At 45.6% G+C, this 17706-nt stretch overlaps 1 protein-coding gene across 8 annotated transcripts in view; it reads right to left on the reverse strand.

The window, feature by feature from the left end:
• carf (calcium responsive transcription factor) overlaps nucleotides 1–17706 on the reverse strand; it is a 68054-nt gene that overhangs the window by 16102 nt on the left and 34246 nt on the right. For all 8 annotated transcript variants that reach the window (XR_010963462.1, XM_067987915.1, XM_067987911.1 and 5 more), the window contains 3 exons: nucleotides 7699–7938; nucleotides 4218–4380; nucleotides 48–123 (listed from right to left, as the gene is read on the reverse strand). Coding sequence is in view for 7 of the 8 variants with exons in the window: in XM_067987915.1 (XP_067844016.1) it covers nucleotides 48–123; nucleotides 4218–4380; nucleotides 7699–7938 (479 nt within the window). In the remaining variant the exon portion in view is untranslated. The remainder of the gene's footprint in view (nucleotides 1–47; nucleotides 124–4217; nucleotides 4381–7698; nucleotides 7939–17706) is intronic.

The raw sequence follows: 17706 nt of genomic DNA on the forward strand, positions 1-17706 counted from the left end.
ATGGATTTGAGACCATAATGCTATTTAAAATTTGTACTAACACTTACCATCCCCATGCGCAGATGCAAGTGTGACGGTCACTGTCTCTGTATGCAGACTCCCATTGGAAGCCGTCCACTGCAGCTGGAAAGATAATCATCTTCATCGGTTAAATAGAAATAGATTTGAGGTAGCACAGAAGTCAACGATACAGCCAGCGTTGCTCTCACACAGGCCACCTGGAGATACACTAAACAGCACAGGTTGTATCTTCTCCTTCCCTCTAAGGGCAAGTGGCTGTTCATGGCATAATGAGTCAACTAGGCAGCTTGTCTAAAACTGTGAACATGTAGTGTGCTAAAAAGGCTTGTATTGATATAGTGCCTTAACATATCTCTTTGGAATGTCTCAAGGCTTCACATTTACAATTACGTTACAATGAACTCGGGTGATTATGTAGTTACGTAGTCAAACACAGCAGCCATTTTATATGCGGCAAGACCCCTCAAACATCAATGAGGTAAACAACCAATGAATCTATTTCTGAGGGACGAATGTTGACTAGAACAGAGATAACTCCCTGTTCTTCAAATAATGACACAGAATATTTACAGTCTATCTGAACCACCAGAAAGGCAGACATGGCATCAGTTTAATGTTTTATCAAAAAGCCACAACCTTCTGGTTCAGAGGTGATAGTGCTACCAACTAAGCCAAGCTGACACTATCAGATAGCCTAAACAAACATTCACCTTTTATGGCTATAAAGTTCATGATTTTTTTTTGTCAAGCATTAATCTTTTACTGTCAAATATTAATGTTTTACAAACTGCCAACAATGATTACCCACACCAAATATGAACTATGAGCAGGAAGAATTTTCCAGACTCTCCTAAATCTAGTATTTTGTCAATCAAATTTTTGCTAATTTCCAAATACAAGCAATGATCCAACAGTATTACATCAGGCATCATTCCAGTTAGTGGCCATGAAAACAATAACATGGCGAGAAGAAGGGAAAACACACACACAAAGTCAAAGAGTGAATCAAGTCATGCCAAGCTCATGCACGTCCTCAAAAGTAGCATTGGCAGAGATAGCCGAGAACACCACAATTTAACTTATTCTCTTGGTTTTCTCTCATACAGCTATTCAACACCTTGGTGGATACTTTACAGTTAAAGAGTTAAAATCACATGCTATATTCACAAAGAATATGTATTTTTCAATAAGGGATGCTACTCTTTGAACCGTTTCTGCGATTATTTGTGGGTTTTGCTGGTGCTTTTGGAAGCTTATCAACATATCCACAAACCACTCTGTGATGGGACGTTGGGTTTTGTGCCTCATGGTCACTGTAGTCTCCTGGAACTCATTTTGATCACCTTCAGGGATTGAAGAATTTCCTGGAATTTTTTGTTTCCCTGAATTGGCCTTAGGTGTTTTAAAATCTGTTTTTTGCCTATGCCAGGAGATTACATGGCTGCTGGTGAGTGAGGAGCATTGAGAATCACTATGCTCAACTGCAACATGACTATGGGTCAGACTCAATGGACCAGCTGGTCTTTTTCTGCATGTCATTCTCATATGTTCGCAAGCTCTTGTCTGAGAAAGGGAACCATTTCTGGAAATCAGCCAGCAAATAGGAGATTGTTAGCCATGCAAAGTGACATTGGACGCTATCTCAGGCTGCAGTACTACTGCTCATATCTAAGACATCTATGGCAACTTTGCTGCTTGGCCAAAATCATCAAGATTAGCCTGTATCTAGTTCTTTGAAATAAGTGGAATGCTAGGAACTTACTGTATTTTGTCTGCACCTCCAATGCTCTTCTAGCTGGTCTTCCACGTACCATCTCCGTAACTTGAGCTCATCCAAAACTCTGCTGCCAGCATCCTAAATTGCACCAAGTCCTGCTCATCCATCACCCCTGTGCTCGCTGACCCACATTGGCTCCTGGTCTGGCAACACCTCGATTTTAAAATTGTCTTCCTTATGTTCGAATCCCTCCATGGCCTCGACCCTCCCTGTCTCTGTAACCTCCACCAGCTGTAAAACCCTCCGAGATCTCTGTGCTCCTCCAATTCTGGCCTCTTGCGCATCACCAATTTTCTTCACTCCATCATTGGCGGCCATGCAGTCAGCTGCCTAGGCCATAAGCTCTGGAATTCTCTCCCTAAACCTCTTCGCCTCTCTATCTTTAAGTCACTCCTTAAAACCTACCTCTTTGACCAAGCTTTTGGTCACCAGACCTAATATCTCTATATGGCTCTGTGTTAAATTTTATCTGATAATGCTCCTGTGAAGCATTAAAGGTGCTATATAAATGCAAGCTGTTGTTGTACCTTGTAGGTAACTATCAAGTTTGACCGCCTACCAAGTGTAACAGGACATTTTTGAAAATCGGGGGGACAAGGTATGTCTAGATGGGATGCCATAGCCATTACCTGAATCATGTTCTCCTAGATTATCTTTGTTGCATCCCACATGGGGATGGGCAAAGTTTTGGTAGAAATATCCACTAGGTCCAATATGGAAACCTTGCTCATCCGTGTTACAGGCTGAAGCCCTAGCTGTAACCCTTTTGCTCTGCTCATCAAAATGTATATATCGAGTTAGCAGTCCATATGAAGCCTCACATCGAGACCTGAGGATCTTACTGAAATGGCAATTTCTCTCCATTTCCTTATCCTACGCCTCTGCCTCTTCCCTATAACAGAAGAGAAGGCCATCTTACTTCTTGGGGGAAAAAAAAGGCATCTGCCCTAAGTGACTTTCATTGGCTGATGCTGCCTACTACTTGTATTGGCAAAGATTTTATGAAACAGATATGCAGTTTGCCAATGGTGACCATATGCAGAAATAAAGCCTTGATGGTTGAGGACATCAAGCTAAAAGTATCTTTAATGAGTTTCTTTAATAAGTGCATTCCTCAGGCACTCTTTTTTTTCCCTTAAATTTCTCCCTTTTCTCCTCTCTTCCAAAAGCACTAAATTCCTTGCTGGGATACGTTTCAATGGCGGTCACAAGCCCTGCAGTATGTTGTCCAAATGGGCAATCTTCATGTGTGAACCATGATAATATGTCACAGCGGCTATTTGCAGAGCAACACAGCTGATCATGTTCTCACCCAATGTTCACGTACACTTCCCAGCACGGATTACTAGACAGCAGTCAGGAGCAGGAACTCTTGACTTATTCTTACCCTCCTCATCTCATGCACAATGACATCAATTGTCGCCCCTCCACTTTTGCCCCATCTGAGTTCAGCTAATGGTGTACAGATGGGAAATCAAACCGGACCTCCTAGTCTGCATAGGTTACTACTACACTGGGCGCTGCCTACTCCTGTGTTTTTGGACGAATACTGTTTGCAGGTCAGTGCCATGGTCTCAGTCACTTCTAACTGTAGCATGACACAATGCAACGTGAATTAATATTGTTTTAGGGACTGAGACAAACTGGTTACTGGTCAGGAACTGAGAAGCGCTGGTCACTCAATTACTGTCATGTCAACCAGCGCTGGGTGAATCTGTGTGGGGCCCAGACCCTGAAAATGTTTTCTACTTATATCTGATTTTCTGTCTTGCCTGGCAGTACAGAAGTACCTTACTGAGCTGGAACTTGAGGTCTGTGCCAAAAAGAATCTAGCCTCACTCTAGAGGCCAGCATTCCCTTTTAACAATTATGCTTATCATTTGGAGTGTGAGGATTCACATTTGGAAAAGTCATGCAATGATGAAAGGCAAATATTGTGGGTTTCTGTAACTGGGAAGCACCCGAGCAATTAGTGCAAATTTTGAAGCCAAACACTGGGGTTGTTCAGGGTCAGATTGATTCAGGAGGACTTGGATGGACCATGATCTAAGATGGCATCATTCAAAAAATCATTTTTTTTAAGCCCAAACTAGAAAATAAAATGTAAGAACTAAACAAAAACTTTTGCTCTATACCTCAAAGAAATGAATGAGAAAACAAAACTATTAACTAGCAAAAAAACCCACTATGACCATTGACAGAACTTTTTCTGGTGCAAGAGACAAAAGAACAGGTCTGCTGCCCATGACAAGTGAATGGAACTGAAGGCCTGTCACAGACTGAGGATCTGAGATAGTAGAGTGGGGAGTGATGGGAGAAGATCACCCCACCTCAAATCAGGAAGAATATTCCATTCTCGAGTACCACTATTCTTCAGCTCAATGAGTTACTTGCACACCGTAACAAACATATATCTTACTGCAGCAGTCATTGATCCAGGTGTGTACTCCAGCTCGCCTCTCTGTAGTGCTAACTGTGCTTCGTGGATGTGGTTTTTGATGTCATTGACAGTTGGGAAGAAGGAGAGATTGTGTCTCTCAGGAACATCATCAGGTTTAAATAATTCCCGTTCCACAAACTTTCTGCACAAAGAAAAACAGATACCAATTTCAGCCCAGCATATCACAACCCAATAGGACGTAGCTCTGCCCACCCAACATCCGATAATGAAAAATCCTGACACAGCCCAATATCACACGTGGTGATAAAGAGAAACTCAACCAGACCCATAGCAAAACTCTCAGCCCAGCCTGACCCGATTGACGTAGCCCTGACCAAATAGAACACAAAGCTAAGGTTCAAAAGGCTGCTTACAGCCGGCCAGAAATTAGTGAATTATAATTTCAAGTGGGAATGACTAACAAAATGGGTTGGATTTGGATCTGCTTGCATGTTTCTGAATTCTCCCCATTCTGATCTATTTACAGTTGGTGGATGACAAATGGCTGGCTGTGAGGGAAGAGAGTTAATTTCAGGGTAGCTAACAATCGTTAACTCTGATTTTTTTCTAAGTGTGTTATTTCAATTATTCTCTTTTAATCCACATTCATCACACTGTCGGGCTCATTATTTTCTTCCAACCAGTTTCCCCAGTGATGTCCCCAGCACTCATTATTTAAATGGAAAAATACATTCAGAAAAAATAGAACGAAGCAAAAGGATCTCGCAAATCTCTGCATTTGACTTTTAAAAGTAAATCCTGCTGGCAAGACGCAAGATACAATATCAATTCAATTCCTATATAGACATCTTAAAGGAAAGTTGGACATCCACTGAAGGTAAAATTAAAAAAGAACATTAAAGAAAGCCAACAGAGTTAAAAATGACAATTCACAACACCCTTAACATTCTCAGAAAATGCTGGAAATACTCAGCAAGTCAGGCAGCATCAGTGGAGAAAGAAACAGAGTTAATGGGCTCGATATTGCCAGGGCTGCGGGTTCACGGCGGGGGGGCTAATGGGCGCGTGGGTAACGCGCCCGGTGAAATCAGTCTGCCCCGCGCGCGATCGCAGCCTAATTGGATCCACTTACCTGGTCTTCCGGGTTCCCCACTGCTGAGCTGCGTGTCGGGTGGACTGCGCATGCGCAGTAAGGTCTGTCAGCTGGAGGAGCTCTATTTAAAGGGGCAGTCCTCCACTGACTGATGCTGCAAGAAATAGGAAAAAATACAGCATGGAGCAGCCCAGGGGGAAGGCTGCTCCCAGTTTAATGATGCCTCACTCCAGGTATCATTAGATGGGGTGAGGAGGAGGGGGAGGACAGAGATTTTCCCCCCGGCGGGTGGGAGGAAGCGGCCTGCCTCTGCCACCAGGAAGGCCTGACTCGAGGTGGCAGAGGAGGTCACCTGCACCACCAACATATCGCCCACCTGCATACAGTGCAGGAGGCGCTTCAATGACCTAAGTAGGTCAGCCAAAGTGAGTACACTTACTCATTCCCCTACACTCCGTCTGCCACATCACCACCCCCACCCCACATCTCCTTGCACTGCCAACACTACTCTGTCACATCACCCCTCATACCCACTCAAACCTCATCCTCATCTTACCTGCACTTACTCATCTCGCCAGCACTCATCCCGCCACTACCACTCAACCCAATCCTCATACAATCTCATGGCTCTATCTCATACTCACCCTCTCATGCATCTCTTTCACGGTCAGCCGCACTCAACCTGCCACTACCTGTGCTGCAGCCACAAGGCATGCATCACACATGTGCAGTAGGAAGCGTAAGGCAAACGTGTTGTGAGCATGAACGGGATGCACAAGGGTGTTTGAGGGTTTGTCATGGTTTTTACTTATATTGATTTCTGACCAACTCTCATCACATATTATATTGGCACCACTACTGCCATGTCTTTGCGAATGTTGTCTGGTTTGTGCAATAATGCCCTTTCCTGAGGATCACAATGAAGACCCATACCTGATGCCACCCATTGTGTTAATGCAAAGTGGGTGTAGGTGTATTTGCAGGGCTTTTTTGTGCAGACGACTGAGAGACGTCGGCGATGTCCCCGGTGGCACCATGGAAGGATGCGGAGGAGAAGTTGTTGAGGGCAGTGGTGACTTTGACAGCGACAGGTAAGAAGATGGTGCTCGGGCCAGCCGGGAGCAGCTCAGCATGAAGGAGGCTGCAGATGTGCACGACTACATGTCGAGTGACTCTGAGCCTCCGTGTGCACTGCTGCTCAGAGAGGTCCAGGAAGCTGAGCCTCGGTCTGTGGACCCTGTGGCGAGGGTAGTGCCCCCTGCGACGCATCTCTCTCTGCAGTTGCCCTCCCTCCTGCCGTGCAGGTGGATGTGTCACAGCACTGTGTTGTGGAGCTCCACGTGTCAGAGGTGGACGGCTTGGCCGGTGAGGCTGGTGATGCTGTTCGCCCTCCGAGGAGGTCATGACTGCAGCTACGGCGGCCCCCATCTGGAAGATGTACATCTGAGGGGGTCCGCAAGGTAGGTACATATCTCTGGACACCGGGGTAAGTGTGCAAGTTGGTGAATTTGATTGTCAGGAGGAGGGTGGTGGAGGCCAAACTTTGTCCCAAGTGACAGAGTGGCCTCCTGCAATGAGTGAGGGTCTCCCCCACCCCACCTGTCAAATAGACCTTTGCAGCTGCCACAGGCTGATAGCCGCAACACGTCCATTTCAACTGGGAGTGTTTCTCCCAGTATGGGAAACAGTCCCAGTTGTTTCTAAAATCCCACCCCTCCTGACATATTCCCTTAATCAGGTCTGTTAATGACCTGAAATAGCTAGATAAATATTGTTAAGTGGCACCCGCCAGCTTTAATTGCCTGCGGGAGTCCCACATGCAGGGGCTGCGCGCCCACGTCGGCGCGTCTGTGGGGAACCCGGAAGTGGGCGGGTTGGAGCCAGGCTCCCAACCCGCTCCGGGATTCCACGATTTTCGGAGCCCCCCCGCCAGGAACACACCCGATAACGGGTGCTAAAATGGAGCCCAATGTTTCAGGTCGATGACTTTTCGTCTGATGAAAGGTCACTGACCTGAAACGTTAACATTGTTTCCTTCTCCACAGATGCTGCCTGACTTCCTGAGTATTTCCAGCATTTTCTGTTTTTATTTCAGATTTCCAGCATCTGCAGTATTTTGCTTTTGACACTTAATATTCTTTTACCTTTCACCTTTAGAAACCAGTCCAGCAGTCTTTTATATTGTGACTACAGAAAATAAGCTGCAGAAGTAACCAACTGTCACGTTATAATACTGTTATTTTATAATACAAGCATCCTGTACACACCAGTGGAATTATTAATGTGGGATTCTTTACACACAGTAGTGACATACAACTTTGCACTATTGCATTGTTCTTTAAGTACATTTTCTATGTCTGTCTGAGCTTTCTCATTGTCCTGAAGTACTGGAAAACAAAGCTATACCTTAGCTGCTTCCGGACCATGTAGACCTGGTCAATTCCCTGAGCAACCAGTTCTCGAATCTTCTCAGTGACCCGTGGGTGCAGACGAGAAGGCAAGATCCCATTTTCATCCATCATCCCAACATCTTCCTCTTCAACTGAGACAAATGGTGGAGGGGGTGGTGGCGGAGGGGGTGGTAAATAGGAGCCGTCTTGATCATGGTACTGATGAGCCTGTGGTGTGGGTAATTGCACATACCACCTGTGGCAACATGAACATGATCAATAACACAGTGGGTAAAACCTGTCAGTGGCCAGAACAGAATTCTGGCAACAAACTCCCAGTATGATGGGCCCCTTTGAGAGTCTCTATAAATCCTAAATCATTTCATTGGCTCGCCTGCAGACTGAAAGAGATACACAATTAAAATCATTAGGCAAAGAGAACTATGATCTTTTCAAATTCTGAATAGAAAATGAACCTTGTATTTCAAGAAAGTCATGTGCTCAGAAGTGATGAGGACGCAATAGTCTCCGTCCCCTTTCCAAACAAATAATTTTAACAATCTACTGTGAAGTAATTCTGAATACACTCAGCATTCTACAAATTATTGGTACATCATATTGAGAACAGTATTATCAAGCAGTTGTAATGATGTAGTATGTCATAGATGTAGATAAATATTCCAGGAATATAGGGTTCAATTTTAAAATGGAGCTGGGAAGTGGGTAGGGGGGGTCAAATTGAGGTTGGGAAACCCATTAGTATAAGTTTCCCGGATGTTCTTACGATTTTGATGTCTTTTTTTTTTGTCGGTTTCCTGTCTGACCGACCAGCTGATTGACAGGCTGGTCTCAGTCGGACAGGAGACCAGCCAGGGAGAGGATGCCTTCAGGTAAGTCTTTGTTTGTATGAATGGGGAGGGGGTGGGGGGATGCATGGGTGGGCAGGCACAGGATCGGGGGTCAGTTTTGGGGGGGTGGGGGGGGTCAGTGCAGGCAGGCTTGTTGGGCCTGGGGGAAGCACTCCTACTCCTTCAGGCCCACAAGGTGTGCCTTTCTAGGCACCAACCTGTTAGTCTTGGGTCTTCTCGCCTCCTTTCACGAGATGTAAAACAGAAGGCCCGGAAATCCCAGCCCCCCGGGGTTGAAATCGGGAATTGGAGAAAAATGGCGGCCTGGTGCCTCCTTGAAAAAGTTTTAAGGCCCGCCCCTCGTCCCGCCCCGGTGAAAACCGGAAATGGGCATGTTGGAGGCAGGTCTGAAATAGGGCAATTTTCAATGCCCCCCCCACCCCCTAACCCACCCGTTTTTTACTTTGAAAATTGAGCCCATAAAGTCAGTTGTGTACTTAACATTTCTAATGGGAACTAAGGGTTAATACATAATTCTCATCTGTGTTGCAGTGCCAAAATAAGAACTGTGATCTCCTAATGGATATTACAATTGCAACTTCAACAGAAGTAACTCGCTCTATAGATACAATTTGTAAATGAACTTTTCCTACATGTTGTAATTTATCCTAGACATGATGTTGGACAGACAGTCTGACAGCACCAAGGCAGCAAAGGGATCTAGAGAATGATAGAGAGATAGAACTGGGTATCAATGTACATGTGAAAGCTGACACCATGATATTATTAAGGGGTAACATGTAGATGAGGAAAAAGTGGCTAAGGATACATCCTTGGGGTATCCAGAAATGATGGTATGAGGGAGAGGAGTTGTAAGAATATGGTTTAAAACAAGCAAAGAAAATAGGAGGGCAAAGGTCTGCATCTCTGTGAGGAAAATAACTTATAGAAACCTAAGAGGTCATTGAAAGAGTGCTGAGGCATTAGAATAGTGAAAAACAGTAAGATTCAAGAGACAGATTGTCCTAACCTAGTAAAAACATACTAAGACCTGATAACAGGGAAAAGCTACACAAACACTAAGACATTAAACAATTCTTGGTGGTTTCTCAAAGCCAGCAAAGTGGGATGGTTCACGACCATGAGATAAGTCCACCAGTGTTTACATACAGAACGCAGCCGAATAGTATAAAGGTAGGGCACGCTCCCACCCAAAAGTTAGAGTTCTCAAGAGGGTACAGTCAGAAGTCCATCAGATTGTATTGATTGCTTGTCATTTACAAAAATTATTAGAACGTAAAGCTGACAAGTTCCCAGATCCTGATGGACTTCGTCCTAGGGTCTTAAAAGAAGTGGCTGCAGGGATAGTAGATGCATTAATATTAATTTTCCAAAATTCCCTAGATTCTGGAGGGGTCCCATCAGATTGGAAAATAGTGAATGTAACTCCTCTATTCAAGAAAGGAGGGAGACAGAAAGCAGGAAACTACAGGCCAGTTAACTTAACATCTGTCATAGGGAAAATGCTAGAATCTATTATTAAGAAGCTTTTTGCAGGGCACTTAGAAAATCTCAATGCAATCGGGCAGAGTCAACATGGCTTTATGAAAGGGAAATCGTGTTTGACTAATTTATTAGAGTTTATTAAAGAAAATAATAGCACTAAAGAGTGACAAATCCCCAGGGCCAGATGGTTTCCATCCCAGGGTTTTAAAGGAGGTAGGTGAGCACATTGCAGATGCCCTAACTATAATCTTTCAAAGTTCTCTAGATTCAGGAACTGTCCCTCTAGATTGGAAAATTGCACATGTCACTCCGATTTTTAAGAAAGGAGAGAGAGGGAAACCGGGGAATTATAGACCAGTTAGCCTAACATCTGTTGTGGGGAAAATGCTGGAGTCTATAATTAAGGATAGGGTGACTTAACACCTCGAGAATTTTCAGTTAAAGAGAGAGCCAGCATGGATTTGTGAAAGGTAGGTCGTGCCTGACAAACCTGATTGAATTTTTTGAAGAGGTGACTAAAGTAGTGGACAGGGGAATGTCAATGGATGTTATTTATATGGACTTCCAGAAGGCATTTGATAAAGTCCCACATAAGAGACTGTTAGCTAAGACAGAAGCCCATGGAATCGAGGGAAAAGTATGGACTTGGTTAGGAAGTTGGCTGAACGAAAGGCGACAAAGAGTAGGGATAATGAGTAGGTACTCACATTGGCAGGATGTGACTAGTGGAGTCCCGCAGGCATCTGACTTGAGGCCTCAATTATTCACAATATTTATTAACGACTTAGATGAAGGCATAGAAAGCTTCATATCTAAGTTTGCCAATGACACAAAGATTGGTGGCATTGTAAGCAGTGTAGATGAAAACATAAAATTACAAAGGGATATTGATAGATTAGGTGAATGGGCAAAACTGTGGCAAATGGAATTCAATGTAGACAAATGTAAGGTCATCCACTTTGGATCAAAAAAGGATAGAACAGGGTACTTTCTAAATGGTAAAAAGTTAAAAACAGTGGATGTCCAAAGGGACTTAGGGGTTCAGGTACATAGATCATTGAAGTGTCATGAACAGGTGCAGAAAATAATCAAGAAGGCTAATGGAATGCTGGCCTTTATAACTAGAGAATTAGAGTACAGGGGGGCAGAAGTTATGCTGCAGCTGTACAAAACCCTGGTTAGACCGCACCTGGAGTACTGTGAGCAGTTCTGGACACCGCACCTTCGGAAGGACATATTGGCCTTGGAGGGAGTGCAGCGTAGGTTTACTAGAATGATACCCGGACTTCAAGGGTTAAGTTACGAGGAGAGATTACACAAATTGGGGTTGTATTCTCTGGAGTTTAGAAGGTTAAGGGGTGATCTGATTGAAGTTTGTAAGATATTAAGGGGAACAGATAGGGTGGATAGAGAGAAACTATTTCCGCAGGTTGGGGATTCTAGGGGCTCGAATTTAGCAGGCCTGCGGGTTCCCAGCGGGTGGTCCTCCGGGAGCGTCGAAAACGCGAACGGCGAAATTAGTGGGTTGCCCACGCGATCGTAGGAGGCAACCCACTAATAGGAATCAATTACCTGCTCCTCCGGGGTCCACGGCGCTGGCCTGCGCGTCGGTCGGGCTGCGCATGCGCAGTACGATGTCAGCTGGAGGCTCTCTAGTTAAAGGGGCAGTCCTCCACTGACAGATGCTGCAACCAATGGGACAAATTGCAGCATGGAGCAGCCCAGGGGGAAGGCTGCTCCTAGTTTAATGATGCCTCACCCCAGGTATCATCAGATGGGGTGAGGAGGAGGGGGAGGACACAGATCTTCCCCCCGGCGGGCGGGAGGAAGCGGCCTGCCTCTGCCACCAAGAAGGCCTGGCTCGAGGTGGCAGAGGGGGTCACCTGCGCCACCAACATATCGCCCACCTGCATACAGTGCAGGAGGCGCTGCAATGACCGCAGTAGGTCCGCCACAGTGAGAACACGAAGTCTTTCCCCTACACTCCGTCTGCAACAACACTGCCCCCACCCCAAATCTCCTTCGGCACCGCCAACACTATTCTGTCACATCACCCTTCATGCCCACTCAAACCCCATCCTCATCTTACCTCCACCTACTCACCTCGCCAGTACTCGTCCTGCCACTAACACGCGACCCAATCCTCATACAATCTCATGGCTCCATCCCATACTCACCCTCTCGTGCATCTCCCTCACGGCCAGCCTCACTCAACCTGCCACCACCTGTGCTGCAGCCACAGGGCATGCATCACATATGTGCAGTAGGCAGGGTAAGGCAAGCGTCTCGTCAGCATGAAGGGGGTGCACAAGGGTGTCTGAGGGTTTGTCATGGGTGTTACCCATATTGAATTTCAGAGCCACAAACAGCACACATTATATTGACACCACCACTGCCATGTCTCCGCGAATCCTGTCCGTTGTGTCCAATAATGCCCGCTCCTGGGTATCACTATGAGGACCCACCACTGATGCCACCCATCGTGTTACTGCAGAGTAGGTGCAGGTGTATTTGTAGGGCTCGTCCGCGCAGACGACTGAGAGACATCGGCGGTGTAGCCGGCTGCACCCTGGAAGGATGCGGAGGAGAAGGTGTGGAGGACAGTGGTGACTTTGCCAGCGACAGGTAAGCAGTTGGTGCTGGGGCCAGCCAGGAGCAGCTCGGCATGAAAGAGGCTGCAGATCTCCACGACTACATGTCAAGCGAATCTGCGCCTCCCTGTGCACTGCTGCTCGGAGAGGTCCGGGGAGCTGCGCCTCGGTCTGTGGACCCTGTGGCGAGGGTAGTGCCCTCTGCGACGCGTCTCTCTCTGCGGTAGCCCTCCCTCCTGCTGTGCAGGTGGGCATGCAACCACACCGTGTTGGGGGGATCCACGTCTCTGCGGCGGACGGCGTGGACTGCGAGGCTGCTGGTGCTGGTCATGCTCTTCGTCCTCCGAGGGTGTCCACACACCACCCAACTGGCAGGTGTTGGTCTGAGGGGTTGTGCAGGGTAGGTGTGTGGGTCCTCGGACTGGGGCTGCGGTTTCGTGTCGGTCTGTCCTCTGGCTTGGCCGGGGGGTGGTGGGGGGCAGGGGTTGCCCTATGTGACGCGGTGGCCTCCTGCGTGGGTGAGGGCTCTCCCCCCTGGAGCGCACCTTGGCACCTGCCACAGGCTGCTGGCTGCAACACGCCTGGTTTGAAGGGTCCTGTTTCCCCCAGTGTGGGAAACTGACTGCGTTGAACCTAAAATCCCACACTTCCTCTTTTGACAGCTGCTTCAGCTCATTAACTGACCACAACGAGCAAGTTAAGTGCTCTCAAGTGGAACCCCGCTGGCTTTAATTGCCTGCGGGATTCCCACCAGCGGGGCTTGCGCGCGCAGGCCCGCACGTCAGCGCGGTACCCGGAAGTGGCCGGGATTTCGTCCGAATCCGGTCACGTGACCGGAGATCGGGATTTTCGGGGCCCCCCCGCTGGAAACCCGCAGGTAACCCGACCCTAAAATCGAGCCCTAGGAGTGGGGGCACTGTCTAAAAATTAGAGCCAGACCTTTCAGGAGTGAGATTAGAAAACATTTCTACACACAAAGAGTGGTAGAAGTTTGGAACTCTCTTCTGCAAACGGCAATTGATGCTAGCTCAATTGCTAAATTTAAATCTGAGATAGATAGTGTTTTGGCAACCAAAGGTATTAAAGGATATGGGCCAAAGGCAGGTATATGGAGTTAGACCACAAAATCAGCCATGATCTTATCAAATGGCGGAGCAGGCTCGAGGGGCTGAATGGCCTACTCCTGTTCCTATATTCCTTCCTATGTTCTTCGAGGAAGTAACAAGCAACATGGATAAAGGGGATCCTGTGGATGTGGCGTACTTGGATTTCCAGAAGGCATTTGACAAGGCACCACATCAAAGGCTATTACACAAAATAAGAGCTCATGGTGTGGGGGTAACATATTAGTATGGATAAAGGATTGGTTAGCTAGAGTATAAGCATAAATGGGTCATTTTCAGGTTGGCAAGATGTAACGAGTGGAGTGCCACAGGGATCAGTGCTGGGGCCTCAACTATTTACAATCTAGATCAATGACTTGCACGGAGGGACCGAATGTATGGTTGCTAAATTTGCGGATGACACAAAGGCAGGTAGGAAAGTAAGTTGTGAAGAGGACATAAGGAGTTTGCAAAGGGATATAGATAGGTTAAGTGAGTGGGCAAAAATTTGGCAGATGGAGTATAATGTGGGAAAATGAGAACTTGTCCATCTTGGCAGGAGGAATAGAAAAGCAGTATATTATTTAAATGGAGAGAGATTGTAGAACTCTGAGGTACAGAGGAATCTGGGTATCCTAGTACATGAATCACAAAATCAGATTCCTGATTAACAAGGGAGTCAAAGGTTAAAGTAGGTAAAACAGGAAAGTAGGGTTGAGGTTGCAATCAGATCAGCCATGATCTCGTCTAATGGCAGAGCAGGCTCGAGGAGCAGAATGTCCTACTCCTGCTCTTAATTCGTATGTTCATATGTAAAAAGTTAGTATGCAGGTATGGCAAGTGATTAGAAAGGCAAATGGAATATTGTCATTTATTGCAAGGGGAATGGAATATAAAAGTAGAGATGTTATGCTACAGTTGTACAGAGCATTGATGAGACCACATCTAGAATACTGTGTGCAGTTTTGGTCTCCTTATTTAAGAAAGGACATAATTGCTTTAAAGGCAGTTCAGAGAAGTTTCACTCGACTGATTCCTGGGATGAGGGGGTTATCTTATGAGGAAAGGTTGGACAAGTTGGGCCTGTATACGTTGGAGTTTAGAAGAATGAGAGGTGATCTTATTGAAACATATAAGATCCTGAGGGGACTAGAAGGGGTAGATGCTGAGAGGATGTTTCCCCTTGTGGGAGAGACTAGAACTAGGAGACACAGTTTAAAATTAAGGGGTCTCCCATTTAAGATGGAGATGAAGAGAAATTTTTTCTCTCAGTCTGTGGAACTCCCTTCCCCAGAGAGCGGTGGAGGCAGAGTCACTGAATATTTTTAAGGCTGAGTTAGATAGATTCCTGATTAACAAGGGAGTTAAAGCTAGACAGGAAAGTAGGGTTGAGGTCACAATCAGATTAGCCATGATCTTATCAAATGGCAGAGCAGGCTTGAGGGGCTGAATGGCCTAGTCCTGCTCTTAATTCAAAACTAATGTAATCTGAAAATAGTTGTATCATAACTATATCACTGTTGAACATAATGTTGAAGACAGCTGTAGTACAACTTGTATGTTAATCTATTAGACTTGCTATTTTATAACCACTCGGGCTAGAATCAAGCAGAAGTAATTGTTGATGGATTAACAACCCATAATTGTGACAGGAGCAGGAAAATCTGCTAACAGAAGTCATTACTGGAGATGCACTGGCTGTGTTCAGATCGGTAGGAATGGAACCATAGAAGGACAGTGCCATAAAGCTGGGTGACAGAGAGAAGATGGAGGAGGAAGGCACGGTTAATTATTTTGAACCGTGTAGCAAGGATGAGGAGGAATAAAGAACCATGATCAAAGTCACATAGAAGGTCATTCATGACTCTGGCTAGGGCCAGTTTGGTGCTGTGAGAAGGGTGGAAGCCAGACTGGAGGATTCAAACAGGGAGTTTCAGGACGGATGGGCATAGAGGTAGAAGATGACAACACCTTCGAGAGGAAAAGGAGCTTGGAGATGGGATAGCACTTGGAAAGGACTAACAGGTTGAGGGTGGGTCTTTTGAGAAGGGGAGTGATGATGTCAGTTTTGAAAGGGAAAGAAAAGGATTGGAAACCATTGACTATATCTTCTACTATGGAAGCCAAGAAGGTGAGTTGAGTGGTAAAGAATTCAGTGGGAGTGGGATTGAGGGAGAAGGAGGTGGGTCTTATGGGTGAGATGAACGTTAAGAGAACAGGCATTGATGGGTGAGAAATGCAAATTGGGGTACTGGACTAGACTGATAGGAGGCTGAGGAGAGGTAGTGGTAGAAGGCAGGAGGAAGAGGAAGGAGCAGTAGAGGCAGCTGCACAGATTAAGGTATCTGAGATGAAGAAATCCATGAACTCCTTGCAGTTGCTATTTGAGGTGAGAGTAGAGAAACCGAATGAGAATGGTTGGAAAAAGGAGTCTGGGATTATCCTTGCCTGCCAGGATGATCCTGGAGTAGTAGGCAGTTTTGGCTGTGACAAGTGAAGCACAGCGGTGTTTGATATGGTCAAGCCAGATCTAGTGATTGACTAGGCCAGCTATGTATCAAGTGCATTTGAATTTGCGCCCCTCTGACTTCAGAGAGCGAAGATGGAGTCTATATCAAGGGGTGTGACAGGAATGGGAGGCAATGATTGATTGCTGGGGGCATGAGTGTTGAAGGCAGAGACGAGGCAGCAACTAAACACTGGTGCCTTGACTGGTGGAGGGCCAAAGGCAAAGGCATTGGGAATGTGAGTGAGTTTGTGAGGGAACTGGGGGAGTTTTTTTTCTATGAGCGAATTATAAGAATAGTGGGATTGGAGGAGGGTAGGGGGATGTGTGTGTGTGGTGAGGGAAGTAAAAGACATAAATAGTGACAAGGGTGGTAAAGATACATAAATGGTTGCCTCTGGTGTCCACTGGATGCCATTTTGTATGTCTCTTGATCTTGTTTTTTAAAGGTTAACAAATCAGATTTTTGAACAACTGCGCACGAACACTAGCTTCGATATTGCTGCTGATGCTGTAAATCTACCCAGCAATGTAAATATAGCAAATTCAGAGCAACAGCTGCCTTACCATAATGTGGAACAATTACCATTAGAAACAATGCAAAGCAAGATGAACAGCTGCTCTAAGTGGAAAAAGTTTTCAACTAATCCAATTACACCAGCCAACATAGATTTTGACTAATAAAATTAATCCAAAAATAATTAAATAATAATTAAATGAATTCAGATAACAATGACAATTATGCAGAAACAGAAAAAAACCAAAAACTTAAAAAAAAGCCGTGTACTATATTCATAGGAGAATCAGCGGCATCACTAGATCTGCCAGATGTTGCCTGAGACAGTTACTGAAAAGGAGGCTTTTCCTCCATATTGTGACAAGCTACGAGCATCTCTACAAATCTAGAATACAATCACTGACCTCAGAAAATTTAAATGTCAAACCGCCTTATGTGTCCAACGCCAAAGCTGCCTTAGGTTCGAATACTAGGATAAAATTTGGTTTTGTGCTTGGACCATGGCTGGGGTGACACTAGAACAGTACCAATTCATAGGATGACCAGACTTGTGATCAATGCTGTAAAAGGTTTTGTGGACCCTGGATGGCCCCAATACCTTATCTCAGCCTTGTTAGCTGGTAAGAATTCAGCTTTATGGGGGAATTCTTGGAGTCGATCTTGAGCTGACCCAACTCTAAAATGGCATATATGAAAAAATACACATGGGATGAAAACCGTTTTTCTCACAGTATCCTCATTTTAGAAAATTGCAATTGAAAATCAAACACATTAATATCTTGTTTAGTACCTAAAGTTCAAATACGGATACAGACTGTTATATGGTAGGAAAAAGTCTTAAGTAGGCAGCAAGGGTTTACCAGAAGGGAAACTAATCAGCCATATGGACAGTAACCGATTGCTCCTAATGTACTCAGTACGAACATGCGAATTAAGAGCAGGAGTAGGCCATT

The sequence above is a fragment of the Heptranchias perlo genome, chromosome 7 (genome assembly GCF_035084215.1).
Source record: "Heptranchias perlo isolate sHepPer1 chromosome 7, sHepPer1.hap1, whole genome shotgun sequence".
In the NCBI taxonomy this organism is placed as follows: domain Eukaryota; kingdom Metazoa; phylum Chordata; class Chondrichthyes; order Hexanchiformes; family Hexanchidae; genus Heptranchias; species Heptranchias perlo.